A 24,400-nucleotide genomic window follows, 5' to 3' on the forward strand; every position below is an offset into this window, starting at 1 on the left:
ATGAGTTACCTGAGGATAAGACTATGTCTTGTACTTCTTTGAATCACCAGCATATATCGTTCTACCTGACATACAGTAGATTCTCAATAGTTGTCTCTTGAATAAATAAATGAGTGATTGCACACAGCTCAACAACAAAAAATCAAACAACCCGATCAAAAAATGGGCAGGGGACATGAACAGACATTTCTCCAAAGAAGATATACGGATGGCCAATAGGCACATGAAAAGATGCTCATCATCACTAATCATCAGGGAAATGCAAATCAAAACTACACTAAGATATCACCTTACACCTGTTAGAATGGCAAAAATATCCAAAACCAAGGGTGACAAATGTTGGAGAGGCTGTGGAGAAAAAGGAACCCTCATACACTGTTGGTGGGAATGCAAACTGGTGCAGCCACTATGGAAAACAGTTTGGAGATTTCTCAAAAAGTTAAAAATAGAAATACCATATGACCCAGCCATCCCACTACTGGGTAGCTATCCTGAGAACCTGAAATCAGCAATTCCAAAAATCCCATGCACCCCTATGTTCATCACAGCATTATTCACAATAGCCAAGACATGGAACCAACCTAAGTACCCAGCAACTGATGATTGGATAAAGAAGATATGGTGTATATATATATACAATGGAATACTACTCAGCCATAAAAAAGGACAAAGTCATCCCATTCACAACAACATGGATGGACCTTGAGGGTATTATGTTGAGTGAAATAAGCCAGACAGAGAAAGACAAACTCTGTATGACTCCACTCATAGGTGGTAGTTAACATATAGACAAAGAGAACTGATCGGTGGTTACCAGGGGAAAGGGGGGGTGGGGAGAGGGCACAAAGGGTGAAGTGGTGTACCTACAACATGACTAACAATAATGTACAACTGTAATTTCACAAGGTTGTTAACTATCATAATCTTAATAAAAATAAATAAATAAATATATAAATAAATGAGTGATTGGAAAAAAATCAAATGATCAGGGAGACGTAGTGGTCACCCTCTCCGACATCAGCTCAAATAGTTAAGGACGTATCCCAAACACCCATAGCTTCCCTTCACAGCCCATGAATACCATAAATTGATTCAAACACTTCTTGAATCTATTTATAACTTCTTTAACTCTGGTAATCATGATCATCAATTAAATAAAAATTGTCTGTACCCCACTTTCAAAGAAGGAAACAGGTTGCAAGGAAATGTTGACATTTCAGATTAGTTTAAAAAGTAACTATGAGAATATGTCCTTCGATCAGTCTAAATTCTGCCTTCTTTAGTGCAGCCCTGCACAGTGAGAACTAATCATTACAAAGACGACTTGGAGACTGCAAGATCCAGAATCATCAAAGAAAGATTAAACATAGAAATTAATAAAGTTGACTCACATTTTTGAAAGCTCTTTAATGGTTGGCCCGGTGGCATAGTGGTTAAGTTTGCACACTCTACTTCAGTGGCCTGAGGTTGGTAGGTTTGGATCCTGGGTGTACCAAAAAAAAGTTCTTTAAGAAAATCTGAAATGAAATGGTTAACTTTAAATTACATCATATCAATAAGGTTTTCTAGAAATTTTCAGCCTGTGCAGCCTATTGTATGTTTTCTTTCAATTGTATAAATGGCACTTCCTTTCATCTGTTCCTGCTTGGTCTAACTTGTTCATTTTTTCTTTATTTTAGTGAAAGATCTTTCCTAGCTCTCTTAATTTTTTTTTTCTTTTTGGTGAGGAAGATTGGCCCTGAGCTAACATCCATTGCCAACCTTCCTCTTTTTGCTTGAAGAAGATTGCCACTGAGATTACATCTGTGCTAATCTTCCTCTATTTTGTGTGTGGGTTGCCACCACAGCATGGCTTCAGGAGCAGTGTGTATGTCTGTGCCCAGGATCCAAACCCAAGCACCCTGGGCTGCAGAAGCAGAGCATGCAAACTCAACATCTATGCCACTGGGCCAGCCCCATGGTTATTTTTAAAATTTTTGTTATAAGTTATACAAATTTAAACATCACAGAAGTTTAATATAGGCAGTTCAAAATGACCCAAAATTCCACCCTCCAGAGATAACCACCATCATTCTACTGAAGTGCTTTCCTTACACATTTATGGACATGAATATACAGGTAACATTATTATTGTTATTGATATTATCTACTTTTTAAAAAAATGAAACTATATAACAGCCACTTCTCTGCTTTTTTTTTTTTTTTTTTTTTTTTTGCTGAGGAAGATTCGCCCTGAGCTAACATCTGTTGCCAATCTTCCTCTTTTTATATGTGAGCTGCTGCCACAGCATGGCCACTGACAGACAAGTGGCATAGGTCAGCACTGGGAGCTGAACCTGGGCTGCCAAAGAAGAGCACACCAAACTTAACCATTAGGCAACCAGGGCTGGCCCTGCATTTTTATTTTTTTCATTTAGCTATTTATCCAATAATTTTTTCCATATTGGCACATAGAGGTCTAACCCATTCCTTTTAGTAGCTGTAAGGTATTCTAGTGTGTAAATTCATCACCATTTATTTAACCATCTAATAAGATTTTTATATTTTACTGAAGAACTGAGTGACCTTGAACAAGTTACTTAAACTCTTTATTCCACAATTTTCTCATTTATAAAACAGGGCTAATAACAGTAGCCCTCATAGAGTTTTTATGAAGATTAAATTCAACTTCCATGTGAAGTACTTAGAACAGTGCCTGGCACATGTGAGCAGTAAATAAATGTTATCTGTTGATATTAATAGTAGTAGTAGTGCCCTTTTATATATGCCTTTTTACTGAGAAGATTTCAGACTCTAATAATTTTTTATTGAAAAGAAGATATGACCATAAAATAATTTTTTAATTTAAAATCATTCATAATCCCACTGCCGCATCACACTGATTTTATTATTGCCCATTGCCTCTCAGTTGGCCACGATCATGTTTAGGTTACATAGTTATAATTCATCTATGTAACTTTTTGTTTCCATGTAACATAATATTATAAACCTTTTTCCATAGGTTTTTAGTCTTTCTCTTCTATTCTTTATCCATTTTGTTCCTCTTTTGCTCTTAAAAGAGGACTAGGAAGTGTTGGTCTATGAAAGAGAGATATGAAAAGGTATACCTCTCACAGGGAAAGCTGGATGCCTTCTTTATCTTTATGTGACCTCTTTACATATAAGCCAACCCTACACCTCAGAACAGATCCCTAATGCTGGATCTTCATCGTAAATTTAGAATGTAGGAGAACCTGCCAATTCCAGCAGTCAGAGTCAATCCCATAGAAGAGCCATCAATGGCAGGAATAATGCTGCTAACTTTTTTCATTTTTAAATAAGTTCTGAGCCTCAAGAAAAAGATATATGAACTAAAAGCCACAGTCTCTTAACATACTCTAATATTTGTTTATAGATCACAATAACAGCAATATTTTATTGACTACTTACTGTCCAAATGCTTTCTATTCTAAATAGTTTCCACATATTATATTATCTAATCTTCATGTATCTAGATGCAGAAACTAAGGCATAATTTCTTGTCCAAATTAACTTTCCCAAGGTTTCTGAGTTAAGAGATAGAGCAGGGATTCAAATTTAGGCAGTCTAGCTCCAAAGCTCACGTGTTTAACCATTCTTTATACTGCCTCAGTTGAAAAGAGCGATAATCAACAATTCAAAAGTTGGTTCTTTGTAAAAGCTTGTAAAATAGAGAATCCTCTGGTGAAACCAATGAAGGGAAAAAAAGAAAGAAGGCACAAGAAACTATGTTAGGGTTGGGGAAAGGGGACCTAACTGCAGACAGAACTATGAATTCAAATAGACAAAAATGGACACCTTCCTAAAAAGATAGCAAACTTGACTCACAAATAAAAAATCTGAATGGTTCTTATAATGTACCAATCCTAAATGGTTTTACAGTCAAATTTATCAAACTTTCAAGGAACAAATCACTCCAATCTTATACAAACTCTTCCAGATGTAAAAAAAAAAAGAAAGAAAACATCCCTGAAGTCATGGTAGAAAACCAGACAAGGACAGTGTAAGAAAAGAAAATTTCAGGCCAATCCACTCATGAAAACAGATTAAACAATCTTAAATAATCCAGTCTTATCTAAAAAGAGAATACAGTACTGACCAAGTTGGATTTATCCCAGGAATACAAGGTGATTTAGCATTAGAAATATATAAATATAATTTACTACATCAACAGATTAAAAGGTAAAATCATGTTATCTTAATAGATACAGAAAAATATATGATAAAACTAACATCCATTCATTATTTAAGAGAAAAACCTTAGTAAACTAGGAATACAAAATAACTTGCTTAACTTAGCAAAGTGCATCTACCAAAAATCTACAATGAATACAATTCTTACTGGTAAAATGTTAAAAAGGTTGCCTTCAAAAATCAGGAATAAGGAGCCAGCCCAGTGGTGTAATGGTTAAGTTCGCACACTCTACTTCGGCATCCCAGGGTTTGTGGGCTCAGATCCCTCACATGGATGTACATACCACTCATCAAGCCATGCTGTGGTGGCATCCCACATACAAAAGATAGAGGAAGATTGCCATAGACTTTAGCTCAGTGTCTGTCTTCCTCAAGAAAAAAAGAGGAAGATTGGTAACAGATGTTAGCTCAGGGGCCAGTCTTCCTCACCAAAAAACATAAAATCAAGAATAAGACATGGATGCCCCATCACCGCTTTGATTCAACATGGTTATCATAGTCTGGTAAGATTAGAAAAAAGAGTAAAGGGTGCAAATATTGGAAAGAAAGAAACAAAACTATTGTTATTTGAAACTTATTTGATTGGCTACATTAATAACCAAAAGATTCTATGGAAAAATTACTACAGTTAGTAAGAGTTTAACAAGGTGGCTGGATGTAAGATCAATATACAAAAATCAATAGTATTTCTATAATTAGAAACAAACTCTTAGAAAATTCAATTTTAAAGAAATACTTCTTACAATAATAAAAAAGTACAGCATTTAGGAATAAATCTTAACAAAAGGTGCATAGAATATTTATTGAGAAATGTTTAAAACTTTATTGATGCACCTTAAGGAAGTTATCATTAAATGAAGCATGTTAATGGATAGAAACATTCAATATCCTAAGGATTCAGTTCTCCTCAAATTGATCTATCAATGCAATTACAATCAAAATCCTATTGAGTTTTTTGATGATCTTGACAAACTGATCCTAGTATATATATTAGAGGCTAAGACATATATATATTAAGGCTAAAGGTTTGCCTTGGTAGATATTAATATGATTAGAAAACTATTCTAATTAAGATAGTGCTGTATTGACAAAGGAATAGACAAGTTGTCTGGTCTAGAACAAATTAGAGAGCAGCAGACAGCCACGTCATGTGAAAACTTGATATGTGACTGAGCTGACATGGCAGAGCAGTGGGAAAATGATGGATCTAGTCATTAAATCATACTGCAACTATCAGTATTCCATCTGGAAAAAATGAAATTTGACCCCTACCACACACCATTTATAATAAATGTATTTTAGATGGATTAAAGACTTAAATATGAAAAGTAAAACTTTTACAAGAAAATACAGGAGAAAATTGTTATGACCAGAGGTAAGGAGGAAGAGGAAAGTTTTCCTAAATGAGACACAAAGTTTCCTAACCATAAAATAAAAGATTAAATATGACTACTTCAAAATTAAGAATTTCTGTTCATCAAAAGACACCATGAAGAAAGTGATAAGACAAATCATAGCTATATTTCAAACTCATGTGACCAATAAATAATTAGTATCCAGAATAAAGAATGCCTGAAACTCAATTTTTTCGAAAAAGACAATCCAGTTTTGAAATGAGCAAAAGCTCTGAACAGGCATTTCACAGAACAGGAAATCTTAATGGCAAATAAACATAAGAAAAATTCTCGCCATCATTAGTAATTAGGGAAATATAAATTAAAATAATGATATACCATTCTGTGCCCACTAGTTTTCAAAAAAAAATTGTCTCACTATAGTGTTGACAATAGCAGAGCAATAAAAACTCTTATACACTGATAGAAAGAATGTAAATTGTTATACAACTTGTCATTTTGTTGTACAGTAACATTTACAATACCCTGTAATCCAGCAACTCCATTCCTAGGAGAAAGTCTTCAGAAAAACTTTTACAAATGTGCACCTGAAGACATGTAGAATAATGTGAATATTGACATTATTCAAAAAGCCAAAAATTAGAAACCACTCAAATGTCCATTGAATGAGGCATGAATAAATATTATAAAGTATATTCACAAAGTGGAATATCATCCAGTTATGAAAGTGAATGTACGAGGTGGACAAATCTGCTCAATATTGAGAAAAAAGCAGATAACCTATGATACCTCTTTAGAAAGCTCAAGCAAAACTAAAATAATAAAGTGTTTAAAATAATAAAACTACTTTTAAAAGGAAAGGAATGATAAAAAACAAAATTCAGTGTGGCAAGGTTTCCCTTGAAGAAGAGCAGGGAAAAGCATACAGATATCTTCGTAGTATTGATGATGTCCTACATTGTAAGTTGAATAAAGGATTCATGAGTATTCATTTTGCTGTTATGCTTCATAGCTTACGTATATGTTGCATGTATTCATTTGCACATGATAAAAATGTTATAATAGCTTTCTAAAGAATGTCTAAGTAATAAATATGCCAAAACTAAAATGGCCACTGTGATCAATGCACTTTGGCATGAAGAGGGTGTCTGTCCAAGTTGACAGCAGTCTGCATGAGTTTGCTATGTAAGTCTTTCAGCCAGTTACAAATCATCCTAATGATGCTGTCAACCAGCCTACATCTCTCAGCTTTGTACACAGGATATCAGGTTCCCTTTCTAAGAGCTCACAAACCATCTGTTTAATATTTCCTCCTAGACTTTGCCAGAGATCGATGTCATGCTCTTTTGGAAAGGTATTTTATCCTTATGTGTTCTCAGGAAACACCAAATGTTAACAACCCAAACATGGAAGATAAAGATTCATTGCTTCCTAGAGGATTCCAGAAAAAGAAAAGAAAAAACAACCCTCTTCTATGCTTCATGTTTCAGTGCGGTTGTCAGACTCTACATATTGATTTTTTCCCCTTCAGTGTCTTAGAAAATAGACCAGAAAATACAGCTGTTCATTGAGTTTGTCTTTGATAACTACTTTAAAGTTACTTCCCTGTGGTGTTAAGACTAAATTAGAACCACTGTTGTATTTATTACCTAAGGATTTTTTTTTTTTTTAAAGATTTTATTTTTTCCTTTTTCTCCCCAAAGCCCCCCAGTACATAGTTGTATATTCTTCATTGTGGGTCCTTCTAGTTGTAGCATGTGGGACGCTGCCTCAGTGTGGTTTGATGAGCAGTGCCATGTCCGTGCCCAGGATTCGAACCAACGAAGCACTGGGCCGCCTGCAGCGGAGCGCACAGACTTAACCACTCAGCCACGGGGCCAGCCCCTATTACCTAAGGATTTTTAACACGGACATTTTTTATTTCATTAACAGAAGCCATGGTCTCAGAAAAATGGCAACTCTTCCCTTTTGAAAAATTGAATAAAGAATTTTTTTAGAATTCAACAGAAAAACTAATGTTATTTGAAAATTGGGGTTTTTCAAAATTTTCTTCACCAACTGTATTGAGGAATAACTTACGTACTATAAGTTACATCCAAAGTATACAATTCAATGAGTTTTGACCACTATGTATGCCCCCAAATCATCACCACAGTCAACATACAGAACATTTCCATTATCCCCAAAAGATTCCTTTTGCCCTTCACACTCCATCCCTCCCTCGGTGCCCAGCATATACCACTGACCTGCTTTTTCTATGTAGATTAGTTTGCGTTTTATATAAATAGAATCATATAGTATGTACTTCTTTTGTGTCTGACTTTTTTCGATCAGATTTTGAGATTCACCCCTGCTGTCGTTTTTATAAGAAGGTAGTTTCTTTTTACTGCTGCGTGGTATTATATTGTATGACTATGCCACATTTTCTTTAACCATTCACCCGTTAGTAGACATTTCGGTTGTTTCCAGTTTTTGACTATTATGACTGCTACAAATATCCATACACAAATCTTTGTATGGACAATGTTTTGATTTCTCTTGGGTCTTACTATGTTTATGGTTCATCTTTTCCCATCCATTTACTTTCAATCCATTTGCATCTTTATACTTAAAGTGTACCTCTTGCAGACAGTATATAATTGGGTCTTGCTTTTTATCCATTCTGCTAATCTGCCTTTTATTTGGAGTATATAGTCCATTATCATTTACCATGAGTATTGATATGGTTGAATTTAGTCTACCATTTTGGTTTTTCTTTGTCTTCTCTGTTCTTTTTTTTCATCTTTTCCCTGCTTTGCCACTTTCTTTTAGATTATTAAATGTCTTTAGTATTCTAGTTTAATTCATCTATTGTCATTTAGCTATATTTCCTTGCATTATTTTTAGTGGATTCTCTAGAGATTACATTATATATCCTTAACTTTTCACAGTCAACTTAGAGTCAATATAGTATGTCACATAAAATGTAGGAACTTTGTAGGGAATAAAGTATATTTTTAAACTTTTTTACAGCCTACTTAGAGTTTATATAGTACCATTTCATGTAAAATATAGAAACTTTGCAACTATGTAGATCCATTTATCCCCTACACACACACACAGACACTATCTTTTTGTTATAGTTGTCACGTGTATTACATCTACATTACAAACTCTGCAAGACAATATTATAAATTTTGCTTTAAACAATCATGTGTATTTTAAAGAAACTAAGAGAAAAATAATTTTTTACATTTACCATTTCTGATGCTCTTCATTCATTCCTGAAGATCCAGTTTTCCCTTGGCTATCATTTCCTTGAGCTCAGAGAACTTTAGTATTTCTTGTAGCATGGTTCTGGTGATGACAAATTCTCTTAGGAAAATGTATATTTCACTTTCAGTCTTTTAATAATTTTTTTTAAGATTTTATTTTTTTCCTTTTTCTCCCAAAGCCCTCCAGTACATATTTGTGTATTTTTAGTTGTGGGTCCTTCTAGTTGTGGCATGTGGGATGCTGCCTCAGCATGGCTTGATGAGCGGTGCCATGTCAGCGCCCAGGATTTGAACTGGTGAAACCCTGGGCCACCGAAGCAGAGCACACAAACTCAACCACTCTGCCACAGGGCTGGCCCCTCACTGTCGTTCTTGAAGGATATTTTTCTTATATATAGAATTATGAGTTGACAGAATTTTCTTTTCTTTCAATACGTTAAAGATGTTGCTCCTCCTCCTCCCCCTCCCCTTCCTCTCACCCTCCCCCTCTCCCCCCCAAAGCCCCCCAGTACATAGTTGTATATTCTAATTGTAGGTCCTTCTGGTTGTGCTATGTGGAACGCTGCCTCAGAATGGCCTGACAAGCAGTGCTAGGTCCACGCCCAGGATCTGAACCAGCGAAACCCTGGGCCACCAAAGCGAAGCACACGAACTTAACCACTCAGCCACAGGGCCAGCCCTACCTCCTCTTCTATCTTCTATTCAGGTCAATAAGCTCAAGCTCTCCATCATTTTTCTCTGTCTTTAGGAGATTATGGTGTAAAAGAAGTTCTTCTGATTAAATCCCGACTCTTCTCTCTCATCCCCTAACACTCAGAGAGACACGCAGACCCTGCTTTACTTGGCAAATGACTTGTGTGGCTCCCGGCCAACCTTGGCACAGTCTGGCCACTTCTCTATCTGAAATCAGCTCCATCAAATGCCTAGCAGTGGAGTACTAGTTAGCACAGTACAAGAATTGATAGGGGCCAGAAATAGAAACAAGTACAGATATAAATTTAGCATTGGATAAAGACGGCATCTCAAATCACTAGGAAAAAGATGGACTTCTTCAAAAAGGTGCTGGGACAACTAGTTAGCCATCTAGAGAATATTCCAAATGCATCAGGAACCTAAACGTAAAGAAGAATATTTTGAAAGTAGTAAAACAGGGGCCGGCCCCATAGCTGAGTGGTTAAGTTCATGTGCTCCACTTCAGAGGCCCGGGATTTTGCCAGTTTGGTCCTGGGTGCCAACATGGTTGGTCCTGGTTTGGTCCTGGTGCTGCTCATCAAGCCATGCTGAGGTGGTATCCCACATAGCACAACCAGAAGGACCTACAACAAGAATATACAACTATGTACTTGGGGGCTTTGGGGAGAAGAAGACGAAAAAAAAAGAAAAGAAGACTGGCAACAGATATTAGGTCAGGTGCCAATCTTTAAAAATAAAAAGTAGTAAAACAGCAGCCAGCCTGGTGGCCAAGTGGTTAAAGTTCCCCGTGCTCCACTTTGCTGGCCTGGGTTCACAGGTTCAGATCCCGGGTGTGGACCTGCATCACTCACCAGCCATGCTGTGGCAGAATCCCACATACAAAAAATGGAGGAAGATTGGCAGAGTTGTTACCTCAGGGCTAATCTTCCTGAAGCAAAAAAAGAGGAGGATTGCCAACAGGTGTTAGGGCAGGACAAATCTTCCTCAACAACAACAACAAAAGTAGTAGAACAGAACATTGATGAATTCCTTTATAATCTCAGCATAGGAAAAGGTTTTCTACCTATGACTCAAAATCCAGGTACAATAAACAAAAGATTGATTTATTTAACTACATAAAAATTAACTATGTAAAAATCAAAATCTTAGGCAGGGCAAAAAGCACCATAAACAAAGTCAAAACACAACTGAAAAACTAGGAGAAAGTATTTGCAATTTATATCTCAGAGAGAAAGGAAGGCTGTATCTCTAATAGATAAAGAACACTTAAAAATTGAGGGCAAAAACTCCAAAACCCTATAGAAAAATGGACAAAAGACATGAACACATAATTCAAAAAATATTTTTAAATGGTCCTTAAACATATGAAAATATGCTCAACCTCACTCATGATTAGAGAAATAAAAATTAACACTACACTCACATACCACTTCCCACCTATTAGATTGGCAAAGGTTAAAAAGTGTGACAACACATTCTATTGGTGAGGCCACACTTCCATACATTGCTGGTAGAATGCACAATGGTTCAACCCTTTTGGAGGGGAATTTGGTGTATCTAATGAGACTACATATTTGTTTACTTTTGACTCACCACTCCTACTTCTAGGAATCCAATACCCTGAAGATACACCTCCAACAATACAAAAATGCAAACACATATACAGGATCACAAAGTTGTTACAGAGTCTATCTAGATTTTTTCATTATTTGGGATATGTTTTAGGACTTCTTTGGTTCCAGTGTCTTTCTTAAACTTTTGCTTACTCGACCAGCACCCCAGGAAGTCATATTCTTTCTTAGTTCCTCCTACTTTTGTTTTCATCTACAAGTAGAACTCTCACTCAGTTCCCTTGGGCGTTAAGGAGACAAAGCTCCTTGGTCTTGTTCTCGGGGCCATGCCAATAGTTTTACTGCCTTCCTAGCCCCACATCCCCTTCACTCAAATTTCCTAAATAACCCATTTCCCTGCTCTGTTCCCCCACCACAGTGCCTATGAAAATACTTTTTCCCATTCCGCTTTCAAATTTACATTAAATGCTTTTTTATTCATAGAATATGTAAGTTAGTTTGTGCAGAAAAAGGCTTTTTAAATACCTTCTAAGTCTAGGGTGCCCCAAGTCAAACTATGCTTTTAGCCTTTGGTATAGCTCAATCAGTAGTGATCAATCTCTTTTGCATGTGAGTTGCATTTTTTTTCAATAAAATGAAAACAGAGCTATTGAGACCCACAGATAAAATATATTTTCTTACAACTTTGACCATATACTTTATGGAAGAGAAAAGTGTCACCAAAAAAAAGAAAAAAAGAAGTGGCACTGGCTTTTAGTGACTAAAATGTTCACATGGCAACAGCTGGGAGGCAGCCTTCTCATCTTTCATCCCTTATAGCTGCATGATGCTTTAAAGACTACAAAGAACTTTCAAGTCTCATCATTTTCTGCTCCAGTGAGCCCTAAGTCTAGGTGTTGTTTCCATTCCCACTTTTCAGATGGAGAAATTGAGCTTAGAGAGATGAAGTGACTAGTCTAAGGTCACAGAGAAAGTAAGCAGCAGGCTGATTACAATTAGTTTATTCTATGCAGTGCAGCATTTACTGAGCTCCTGTTGTATGCTACATACTGTGCTAGTGCTGGGGGTTCAGAGATGGATAAGGTGCTAATCTGGTGCCCACAGGCATACCACACACCCTTCCCTAACCAAGACCCTCCTTTCCTGCATTTGCAGGATCTCCTTTCTGCTCAGGCTGGCCAGGGCAGGGTGAGTCATGCAACTCAAAACAGGATTGGCTGGCAGGGAATACTGTCAGTGCCTTGTCACCCAGGATTGCTCCCATAGCTCCAGAAGTGTAGGGATGCAGTGCAACTTCTCCCATAGGGCAGTCCCCACCTCCAGTCTCAGGCTTCTGCCCCCTTAGAAACACACGGCTTGAGAAAAAGAGATTCTAAAAAGATTACTCTCCCAGCCAAAGTAATTAAAAAGGAAATATTTTCCTTTTTAAAATAATTTAAAAAGGAAATATTTTCCTTTCTAAAATAATTTAAAAAGTAATTTAAAAAGGAAATATTTTCCTTCTTAATTCATCTGCTTACTAAGGGCTAAAATGTTACATTTGAAATTAGATTAGGGCCTGTCCCAGAGATAGAGTGGCCCATAGTTCCTTAGTTTGTCAATAATGATGTAAAGCATCCATTGTGGATCACTAGTATTTCATTCTTTAGTTAACAGTCAAGTCTTTTTTTAGCCCACCTTAGGCTGCCCCACCTTGATCCTTGACCATAGAACTCCTTGGGTATCTGACTAGGTCTGAGAAAGAGGCATGTCCCCCACAAGCTGAGGAGTCTCTGCTTGAGCTCTGCTGATGGGACTTCCAGATTCCTTTCCTCTCCTTCCACCACTGCCCACTACCACCACATGACAGGAAAGCATGTGTGGGAGGGCTGGGCTGAGACATGGGGGCATCCCACACAAGCTAAGAGTTTGGCACACCAGCAAACAAATATTTTTAAAGTACAAATTCAAATATTGTTTAGGGGCTAAGAGCTGCAAAGAGAAAGGAAAGGAAAGGAATGCCGGCTCTGCTCTGCCCCAATCTTGTACACCTCCCTAAGCAAACCTAAGCCTTGCAATAATGGAACCCACCCTTCTTAGAAGCAAGTGTCGTGACTACCTGTTGTTACACGAGCAGACTTCTGTGGAGTTCTCATCCTTCTCCCAGCAGCTTATCAGCCTTCCTCCCTTGTTCTGCTTCAACCTTCTTGCTATTTCTTCAACATACCACGCTCGTTCCCACTTCAAGATCCTTGAACTTGCTGATCCCTCTATAAGGAACAATCCTGCCACAGAGGTTTTCATGACTCACTCCTTCACTTCATTCAAGTCTCTGCTCAACTATGACCTCCTTAAGGAATACTTCTCTGGCCAGCCAAGGTGAAAATTCACACACACACACACATACACACATACATACATACCCTTATCCTGCTTTATTTTTCTTCATGGTATTTATTATCATCTGCAATTGTTTTCTGTTTTAATTGTTTGTATATTGTCTGTTCTCCCACTAGAATGTAAACAATGAAAGCAAAGAATTTGTCCCTTTCATTGTTGACTCACAGAAGGCACTAAATAAATAATTACTTGAAGGACAAATAGAAAGAATGAATGAATGAATAAGTCACTGAATGAATAAGTGAATGAATGAATGACAACAGTACTCTCCCTCAGAAGAGTTCTGGGAAATAAATTTTCTCTGTCTCGTTACAGTTCTAGTGATGCTTTAAGCTCTCTTGTAGTTTGGGACTCCAGCAAAATGGCTACTGCTTGGTCAGTCCTGCACTCACTCCTCTGTAGATCCCACACTGCCATAACCACCACTACCTCAGCCACCTCCCTTCAAAGGCCTTCTCCTTTGCCCCAGAGTCCAATATCACTTCCACAAATGAAGCAAATGAGCTCTTCTCAGAAAGACAAGCTGGACTGCCCCCAACCCTGTGAGCTGTTGGAGATTATCCTCATGTCGTTGTTGATTTAAAGACAGTGGTTAAATGACTCTGCATAGTTGTTCCTGAGAAAAGTTTGTCCACTCTGATTACTTATCCTATTTGTTAACATCCTGTAGCTACTCCTGTATTCTGATAGTAGATAGTAAACTGACCCTACTACAATTCCATAGTTTCTGTAATGGTTCTTGACCTTTTCGGGGTCACAGCGCTCTTTTGAGAATCTGATAAAACCTAAGGGCCTGTCCCCCTCCTCCAACCCATCAGAACACACCTATACATGTACAGACAAAATTGTATACAATTTCGGGCGGGTCCCCAGAACCCCTGAAGCCCATCTGTGACACCTAAGGGCAGGCCATATGAGGGTCATTTGGAAAAGACCAGGTCTGGCCTATAGGTCAAGGCATTCGTGAGACTGGAGAAGATGTGCAGGACTGGGCAGGAGCACCGTTTTCCTGGGCCTCTGCTTTAGATGTTCTAAGTCAAGAGAGAAATACAGTGTGTTAAAGTGTTAAATGCTCCTGTTTTAAACATATTTCCACTTTGTAACCATGTTTTAGGATTGACTTCTGAGAAGGACTGCTTTAGGCATTACCTTATGTTCAATCTTTTGGCTTTCTTAGTTTTTCCCATTATTGTGGCCCTTCCAGAAAAGCTTAAAAAGAACTCCGTAAAGGATGTCACTGCTAGTGGCCACAGGGGGGCAGGGGAAGTCCAAAAACTGAATGTGATTGCTGACTGGGGTGTAGGCTGCAGTGAACCAGGCCTTCCTCCCTTGTCATAAACTCCCACTCAGAGCCGCACGCTCCCTCCAGTACCCTTTATATTTCGTACCCTTAATGGGACCTGGCTCATTCAGTGCCCAGTGCCCTACTCTCTTCAGCGTGGGAGAAGTGAGAAGTCTCCCCATCACCTGGGTTTAGCACATTTAGTTATGTTTGTGAGGAACACAGTATGAAGTGTTGGTGTTCTGACATATGTTGATAGTGGGGAGAAAGCATTCTCCCAGGGAAGTAATGGGGAAAAAAGGTTAGAAAAGGGAAAACACAAGGGCCACCTGGTGGCGTAGTGGTTAAGTTTGCATGCTCCCTGTCAGCCTGGGGTCGTGGGCCCAGATCCCGGGAGTAGACCTACACACCGCTCATCAAGCCATGCTGTGGTGGCATCCCAATACAAAATGGAGAAAGATTGGCACAGACGTTAGCTCAGCAATAATCTTCCTCTCCAAAAACAAAAAAAAAAAAGGAAAGCACATTCTTATCCTATAAGAGCAAATCATTTTGTTGATGAGAGAAAAGGAAGAAAAGGCCATTTGTTGAACTTACCACTTGTCATCATAGATATCATCTCACTTCTTCTTATGCCTCACTATAACTATGAAATGGATTGTACTATCCCCATTCAGCCCAAAGCCTCCTAGCTAACAGCTTTCAAGTCATGATTCAAACTCTGGTCTTTCCAGAACATCCCACCACCTTTCATAAACTCACAGAAAGAGAAGAAAACCTTTCAGAAGAAACAAATTAACAAGTGTAACTAGTATTGCCCAAATGGAGCTCACAGATACCCAGGAGGTGCTGATTAAAGCCAAATAAGGGAGGATCTAGTTAAGCATAACTTCCTGGACAAAGTTAGTTCTGAGTTGAATTCTGGGGGATGTGCAGGCCATGGATTGGCAGAGTAATAAAAGCACTAAGGAAGGAAGGAAGTCATGTGGCAAAGAGACTAACTCAGATGAAGCAGAAGAGTTACAGGAAAAGCTAATGAGAGCTGAGGAGGGGGGAGCAGTTGTTTAATTTAGCAGACCTTTGCTAAGCTTCAGCTCTATGCAAGCTACTGAGCTAGGGGATGGGGGATGGGAATACGGGATCTCAACAGGTACAGATGGGAAGAAATCATAGGAGCCATCACAGGAGAAGGGAGGAGTGCAGTATTTGAGGAATAATGAGTAGTCAGCATGAGTGAGGGGAATAAAGAAGATGACAGCAAGAAGGCAATATGTGCTCTTTAGCAAAGGAAGGATCTGATGAAGCCATGTTTTAGAAAAATCAACTGGTAATAATATGTAAGAAGTATTGGAGGGGAAGGAACAGAGTTTGATGAGACAGCTAGGCGGCCACTGCCATGATCCAGGCACAAGGAAATGAATGCCTGGACCAGTGACAGAGAAAATGGAAAAGAAATTCTCCCTCTACAGTGTTCTGGTTTTACATATTAGTCTTTAGCTTGGATAATGTGACTGTCCCTGCGAGGCTACTGACTCCTGAGCCTGCAAAATTGAGGACTCAAACCTGAAGCATAGTGCCTCTATGGAGACCACATGGGAACTTTCTCAAAGAAAGAAGCTCTGCTCTGTGGCTCTCCGAAGAACCTGTAGGTTAAGAGGTTGGAAACAACTTCAGGAACGTTGATGGGGTATTTGCAGGGAAGACTGGCATTTTCCTTCATAGAGGCACCATGTTTCAGGCTAGGCTCTTCAGCTTTGAAGGATCAGAAAGTTGATTTTGTCAGCACCCCTCAGAGATAGATTTACCTCATCAAGCTCAAGACCAAAGTATAAGCCAGATATTTCAGAGAGAGAACGATAACCACTATAATCACCAAGAAGAACAGAGACTTGACAAATACATCTTGCCATTGGGACACATCACTGAGCCAGCAGGCACTCTCCTCTGAGCCACACTCAGGACACTGCCAGCCTGTACCCCTGTTGCCCCCCTTCTCTGTGCTCCATTTCTGGCCAACCCTCTCCCTTTCTAAAGGGCACATTCATTCTTTGGATAAGCCAGTACGATTCATAGGCTCCAGCTAAATCTTGCTGTGGTCAGGAAGTCGTTCTCTTTTCTTAAGGTAATTATTTTTCATCAACCTCACTACTCTGTGTTGATTTTATAGTTTAGCTATCTGAAGAAACCCTTGTTTTTCTTATGAGCAGTTCTTGATTGGAGATAACTTTGCTACTGTCCCCTTATACTGCCCACGGGAGGAGTTTCTAATCTTCTACCCTTTTCCTGGGGAGAAAAAAAGAAACACTTATTTCTCTTCTTCAAAATTCTCTTGTTTGAACTCTAAACAATATTTTCCTTCCTACTTTCTGAGATCCTTTGCTCAATTCCGTTTCTTTAGTTCTGTATCTGCCTCCTTATGCTTTAATAACTATTTTGCCTCCCTGGAGAGAAGTTGTTCAGTCATTTCCATACTTGTTATTTAAGTTGAAGTCCAGGCTCATAAAAATTAAATTACTTCTTGTTTTGCCTGTGACAAAATAAGATTCACACTATTAAAAAAGAATGTTTCCCTTTGCTTACGCGGAATGTTTCTTTGACAATGACTTCATATTTATCACTATAATACCCTAAAACATGATGGGGCAAATGAGAGTTAAAGGAGGAATGGTCAAGAATAATGTTCTTTTTATAACTGCAATAAATACTTTTCCCAATAAAAGAAGAAGAATGTTGCTTTATAAACTCCTTAAGGGCAAAGAGTATCATCATATATCTTTGTACCTGTATGGTATTTCATCTTCTGTGTAGTACACAATAAATATTACTGGCTGATGGAATGAATGAAATAACTAATTAACTAGTGAATCCTCATAACTATTCATGGAAGACGGTAGAGTTTTAATCATACTGGTCAAAGAGAAATGCTTTGGTGCTCCTTTTCAGGCACACAATAAGTCACTAAATATGCCATGAAATACTGCAACTCTCACTGCACCTCCCCTGTGTAGGCACCAACACGTTGGACTGAAGCCCTTTGTTCCCTGTGGAGAGTCTGCCACCTCTGCAGACTTGTCCTCAGGAATGTCGTTCTAGAAATAAACCAGCCTTCTTGCTGGGGTTCATGAGTCATACACAGAAGTTAATTCATTGGAGCAACTGGCTTTTCTGAGGCCCTTTGTAAAAGTATTTCAGAGAATTCCTCATGGTGAGGCGAAAAAAGTCGGTATCCTCTTCAGTTTCTTTCCAGCTCTTGCTTCATTTCCTCTCTCAGTGCTTCCTCCACTCCCTTATATTTGGCTCTTTACCTCCAGAGGTAGACCCCAATTCCTGAGCTAGTGTTGCCTGAAGCAGGAAGTAGACCAGCAAAGCCTCATTACCCCACCAACCCAGCTCCATTCATTCAGATTTGGAATCAAACCACACTCCACCAGCCCATCCTTGCCTTCTTGGCTGCTAATCACAGTTGTGAGATACAGCAGCATGCCAATGACAAACTTGTATAATATATGTCAGAAGGTAGAGCCCAGGGGTTCATCTTTTTTTTTCTTTTAGTCTTTTTAAAACTAATTTTTTATAACAGAAGTAATGATTGAATACATTGTCACTGTGAAACAACGACATAAAGCTGAAGTCTTCCTTGTTAACTAAGTATTTAACTTGCATTGCTGTATTATTTTTTTGCTGTTTTTGTATTCTAGAATGTTTTTTAAATACAAGAAATACATGATTACAATAAAATTCAAACAGTATGGAAGTGTGAATAATAAAAAGGGAACGCGTCTCTGAAATCCACCCCATTTCCACTGCTGTCCACTGTTAACGGTTTGACGGTAGCCTTCCAGACCTTTGTGAAATGCATTTACATATATATGTATGTACTTAGGCCAATAGTTTTATTTTCATATAAATGGGCTCATACTGTACATCTGTTCGACAGATGTTTCTGTATTCATTTACCGTCTCCTAGCTTTCCATGTCAGTACATTTACCTTTACTTTGTTTGTTAACCACTGCATAATACTCCATCCTTTGAATATTCCATAATTTATTTAAACATTCCCCATTGATGAGCATTTGAATTGCTTCCTGTTTGGTATTTTGATTATTTATTACAACAATGCTGTACTAAACATCTTCACATATGTCTCTCTGTGTACTATCCAAGAATGTCTCTAGGCTAGATATCTAGAGGTAGAATTAATGGGTCAAAAAATGTATGCATTTAAAATTTTATATTTTTCAAAATTTACAATTAAAGAATTAAACACTTTAACCACTATTTCCCTTTCTTCTGCAGAGAGTTCTATCCTGGGAACTGACATTGACCTTCAGACTATAGACAATGATATTGTCAGCATGGAGATTTTCTTCAAAGCCTGGCTACATAATAGCGGAACAGACCAAGAACATATGCACCTTCTTCTTCCTTCACGGTCTTACAGCAGCACTTCCAGAGCCAGAGATAATCCAGGTATACACCCCCTGAAAGACATATTATCTGGGCTACGATTAGCCTAACCTAGGGTTAGGACTCTAGATTGGTGAGGCATCAGAATACAGAGTAGTTGGGGTTTAGGGTTTAGAGGAGGATTGATGAGGCTGTCCAGTGTAAGCACGAGGAGTAAGACAAGAATTTCTAAAAAAGTGACCAAGGTTGAAGACTGAACATAATTAATCCCAGACAGCAAGGGACAGTTAGTTTAGGGGCGAAGACATAGGCATCTCAATAATAGGGCCACAGCTATACTACATAAGAGCACAATGAATCATATATTTTTCTCAAGCTTTTCATTTTTAATGTGGTAGATATTATTGACATTATAATTTGAGGCATGCTGGTACCTCAACAGTATCAACAGGGCCTGTGAGTAGAGGAAAAGAACCAAGACTAAATGAAGATTAAATAGAGGTCTTCTGGATAGGGAGACACCAAACTGAGGGGAACTAAAGCAACTCCAGAAGAAGGTCCCAGGGAGGACAGCTAGTAGCCTAAGACCAAGTTCACAAAGCATATTCTGGCAATTATGGAGAGATCAATCCAGTGTTCCAGGCATGCCAACAGGTCCTAGATATTGTTCTGGCTGGCACTGATACAGTAGTCCCCCCTTATCCACAGGGAATACGTTCCAAGACCCCCAGTGGATGTCTGAAACTACCAAACCCTATATATACTATGTTTTTTCCTATACATACATACCTGTAATAAACCTTAATTTATAAATTAGGCATAGTAAGAGATTAACAACAGTAAGTTCTCTTTGGCATTCCCAAATTGCCAGTATCACTACTCTTGTGCTTTGGGGCCATTATTAAGTAAGATAAGGGTTATTTGAACACAAGCACAGTGAAACCACAATAGTCGATCTGATAACTGAGACAACTACTAAGGGACTAAAGGGCGGGTATCATATACAGTGTGGATACACTGGACAAAGGGATGATTCATGTCCCAGGTGGGACGGAGCAGGATGGCGCAAGATTTCATCATACTACTCAGACCAGCGGGCAGCTTAAAACTTATGAATTGTTTATTTCTGGAATTTTCCATTTGATATTTTCAGACCAAAGTTGATCACAGGTAACTGAAACAGACAGCAAAACCACAGATAAGGGGGAACTACTGTCCTTCATTCCAGGTCCCACTAGATAGTAGAGATAAGGCCATTTCTAGTCTCCATCCTCTTTGAAGGTTGCCTCAGGACCCAGGGTGTCAGGGCTTGCAAATGGGCCCATCAGTGTAGTGAGCCACACTAAGCTTGGAAAAGCTGACTCCTTAGGGCCCAGCTCCAAAGGGAAAGGACAAGGGCGTGTCTTCTCCTTTCAGAGTGGGAGTTCAATGAGAAAAAGGAGTATAGACTCCCACCCCCAAAGGGGAAGACACACCTTAGTCCTTTATTTCTGGGGATAAACTTAGGGTCTCTATTCCCCCCACCCAACCTCTATTTCAACCTAGGGCCTGAGATGTCTTTGACAACTTACCTTGATTTTAATCTGTCTTTCCTTTGTATGTAAAATCTTCTTCCCAGGACCTCCTTTCCACCCCTTTTGTCCAAGGCTGATAGTACCAGTTCCTCCCTATCCCATCCTCTAGAATTCATTTCTTATCCATTTTCCCCCAAGCACTATATTAACTCCCTTCCTTGCATTATCCCATTTTATTTTCACTCAAAAGTCATAAGGCAGGTAATGTTACCATATGTCATTGGATCTAAGATGCCATCAATTATAGGATACACCATTATTTTATGTACCACTTAGTTTTGTTTTGTTTTTGTTTTTGTTTTTGAGGAAGATTAGCCCTGAGCTAACTGCTGCCAATCCTCCTCTTTTTGCTGAGGAAGACTGGCCCTGAGCTAACATCCATACCCATCTTCCTCTACTTTATATGTGGGACGCCTACCACAGCATGGCTTTTGCCAAGTGGTGCCATATCCACACCCGGGATCCAAACTGGCGAACCCCAGGCCACTGAGAAGCGGAATGTGCAAACTTAACCGCTGCACCACCGGGCCGGCCCCTATGTACCACTTTAAGAAGGAAAAACGCTGCCAATTAAACATGAGACAATGCTTTCTTATCACTTAGAAATATTATTTTATCCTTACTGAGAGAGCTGTTTTAGGTTAGAATAGAAAATAAAGTTTAAGAGTGTCTGCTTGGCCAATGACGATTCTAAGACACATCTAGAGATGTTAGCATGTGGAAAAAAAAAATGCATCTTAGAATCAGTTAAATACAATATTATCCCTGTTTTACAGATGAGAAAACTGAGACAGAGAAATTAAACATTTTCCCAAGGCTGCACAGAAAGTTAATAGCAGAACCAGAATTTGAAGCTAGGCAACTCCGGAGCCTGCTCTTAATCTTTGGGATTAGAAATCTCTATTTTGTACATTTGACTACTCTCAGCTCAGAGGACATTCATCAAACCCAGGTCTATCTCCTTCAGAGCCTTGGCCCTTACCTCCTACGCAACCTGCCTCATGCTGAGTAACTCTGAACACAGGGGCTAGAGATTCGCTTCTCTTATTAGGAGGGCCGGGGCCCTCAAAGGCCAGCCTTTCAGCAACCAGCCTCCTGCAGCCAGCCTATCTTCCACTGTTGCGCAGCATTTGCCCGTGGTACTGTTGAGAATTTCTCTGCTTTGCTCTCCCTCTTTCCATGGCTTTCAGTGCCAGGGTCAGAGCCATAACGTTCACCTCCATCTGCAACCATTTCTCAAAAGTCCACAGGTCTTCAGGCTGCATGGAGGAACTTAGCTCTAGACTCGCCAGCTCTTCTGCTGGGTAGGACTTCGCTGGAATCCAGATGCACAGACACAGTGGGAATGAGGTCTGGGGAAAGCAGGCCTCCTCTGAGCTGGGTGTGACCCACCTGAGACTTTATACGACCACGATAAAGACCATACTGTAGTTATCCATTGTTTAAAAAACTGATGCATTGCCACACATGGATTTCTGGAAATGTGCCTCACTACAAAAATGAAACAAAACAAAACAAAAGCTCTGAGCTCTCCTACTGTAGAATGTTCTGAGGACTGCTCCTCAGATGTTCACTTTGACTCCTCCTTGTAAAGTTCTTCAGTCTACACCACCTGCTTCTGTAGCCACCTAGGGTCCTTCACCTCCTCCTTAGGTGCTTCCCTCAGCGGCCTCCTGATGCACAGAGGGCAAAGTCAGCTTCAGATAGGTGTCTGTTCTCATTTCTTGTGTTGGCATCTGCCACCTCTGCACCTGGGTTCTGGGTGCTGAGAAGGATACCTTGTCCTAGACTCGAGCCCTGCTAAAACAGCTTTCCCAGCTTTGGAACACTCTGCTCAGACTACTGTCCCCATAGTTCTCAGCCCTGGCTGCAATAAGAATCACACAAGGAATTTTTTTAAATACCAGTATCTGGGCTTTATCCCCCGAGATCCCGATTTCATTGGTTTGAGGTAGGGCCCAGATAGCAGTATCTTTTAGAAGTTCCCTAGGTGATTCGTATTGCAACCAGAGTTAAGAGCCTCAGCCAGATGAACACAGGTGTCCAGTCCTAAAGCCCAGGGACCCCACAATGGAGACGTCAGGCACAGAGGAAATGAGGGGAAGCTAGAGTCCTAGGCAAAGTCCCTCCTACTGACTTCCTGGGCACTGGGACACACCAGGCCAGGAGCCATCTCACTCAGAATTAAGGTCTAGGTCTGATTGCTGGGCCCAGGGGTGCCAGCTGGATCTGACATCTATTCTGCCATCCTTTTTTTCCTATACTTTATTTCTACTTTTGTTTTTACATCATGTTACAATTACTACAGTCATTTCACAAATCACTAACATCAGCTACTAGCCTTCTCACAAGTACTCAACATTCATATATTCATGTCTGTTAACAGTGTTCAAACACTGCATACATTTTATTGAAAAACTTTGTAATATCAAGGGTTCAAGCCTAGTGCACCAGAACATTGTACACTGTGGCATGTAAATATACTTGCTGGAGCAGAAGCTTAATACAGAAGAGTACAGTACCTTGAGGACTAACTACACTTGATCTTAGCGAAAAGGCCGAGAAACAATGAGGAATAACTCATGCCTAGTCAAAGCCCCCTCAGAACTGTTGTCTGGTGCCACAGTGATGCTCCAAGGTCCGGAAGGTTCTATACTTTGGTTTTTTAGGGGAATTAAAAAATAAACTATTTCAGGAACCTATTCCTCCCCCTCTCCCGAATGTCCCTAGAAGAGCCCGCAGAAAAACAGTAGCTGTCAGCTGACAGCCTGACTTCTGCTTTCCTTCTCCTCCTTCTGCCCTGTAGTCTTGCCAAAGCTTAGCCACAGGGAAGCAGCAGAGGCAAGATTTCCTTCTGTGATTGCTAAAGGGCATCTGCCTATTGTAGTGTTAGCTGCCTCCTCCACAGAGGACACATGTTCCTCTTAGACTAGGTCACAAGCCAGATCTCTCACCGTGAGGCAACTGCTCAGCCAGCCCAGAAGCAAAACAAGTAAAAATCCTGTCAGACCCAGAAAATGTTACCTATTGTATAGAGTAATTCTGTAGGTTCCAGACCTGCTCTGCCTTCCCAAACCAATCATACATTCCTCTTTCCACTCCTATGCCTCCTCCCAACCCTTACCTCCCTGGTGGAGGTGGAATGGGTGGCAGATGTTGTCTCTTAATCTCATAGCCTGAGGTAACTGGTGACAAACAACCCCTCCCCCGACCCCATTTTTATTGTAGTGTGCCTGAAATGTGATCTCCAAGAGCGACTTCTCAGCCCGTCCCTGCTCCCTGGCACAGCTGATGGCTCCTTGAGAATGGATGACCCCAAAGGAGACTTCAGCACACTCTACCAGATGGCTTCACAGTCATCAGCCTCTCCTTACAAACTCCGGGTGATCAAGTATGGTCCAAGGGGACCTCTGCAATCCAGGCCAATGCTTATTCTTACTGGTTTCATGGCTAGAAAGTCCAGAGATAGAGGGCATCCCCAAGTGTCAGGCAGGCAGGAGTCAGTTTCAAAGCAGCAACTACAAGTATGGGCATAAAAGAGCAAGGTCAGGCTGCTCCACATGTGGAGATGAATGAGCAAATGGTGGAAGATGTACCTCAGTAGTACATTCTGAGGTCTGGATGAGGACTGGAAATAGAGAAAGTCTCTGCATGCAGAGAAAAACAAGATCA

At 39.7% G+C, this 24,400-nt stretch overlaps 2 protein-coding genes across 3 annotated transcripts in view; one reads left to right on the forward strand and one right to left on the reverse strand.

The window, feature by feature from the left end:
* The window catches only part of SEMA4F (ssemaphorin 4F), a 106,477-nt gene that overhangs the window by 74,461 nt on the left and 7,616 nt on the right, over positions 1–24,400 (reverse strand). The window contains exons 2-3 of one of the 2 annotated variants that reach the window (XM_070235242.1): positions 8,806–8,903; positions 1,392–1,483 (exon numbers count right to left, since the gene is read on the reverse strand). In XM_070235242.1, the coding sequence (XP_070091343.1) occupies positions 1,392–1,483; positions 8,806–8,828 (115 nt within the window). In that variant the 5' untranslated portion in view covers positions 8,829–8,903. The remainder of the gene's footprint in view (positions 1–1,391; positions 1,484–8,805; positions 8,904–24,400) is intronic. The other variant, XM_070235243.1, reaches the window with a different exon arrangement.
* Positions 1–24,400, forward strand: part of M1AP (meiosis 1 associated protein) — an 87,787-nt gene that overhangs the window by 44,057 nt on the left and 19,330 nt on the right. Inside the window, exons 5-6 of the mRNA XM_023618831.2 lie at positions 19,044–19,217; positions 23,957–24,119. Coding sequence (XP_023474599.2) covers positions 19,044–19,217; positions 23,957–24,119 — 337 coding nt within the window. The remainder of the gene's footprint in view (positions 1–19,043; positions 19,218–23,956; positions 24,120–24,400) is intronic.

Source organism: Equus caballus, chromosome 15 (genome assembly GCF_041296265.1).
Source record: "Equus caballus isolate H_3958 breed thoroughbred chromosome 15, TB-T2T, whole genome shotgun sequence".
In the NCBI taxonomy this organism is placed as follows: Eukaryota; Metazoa; Chordata; class Mammalia; order Perissodactyla; family Equidae; genus Equus; species Equus caballus.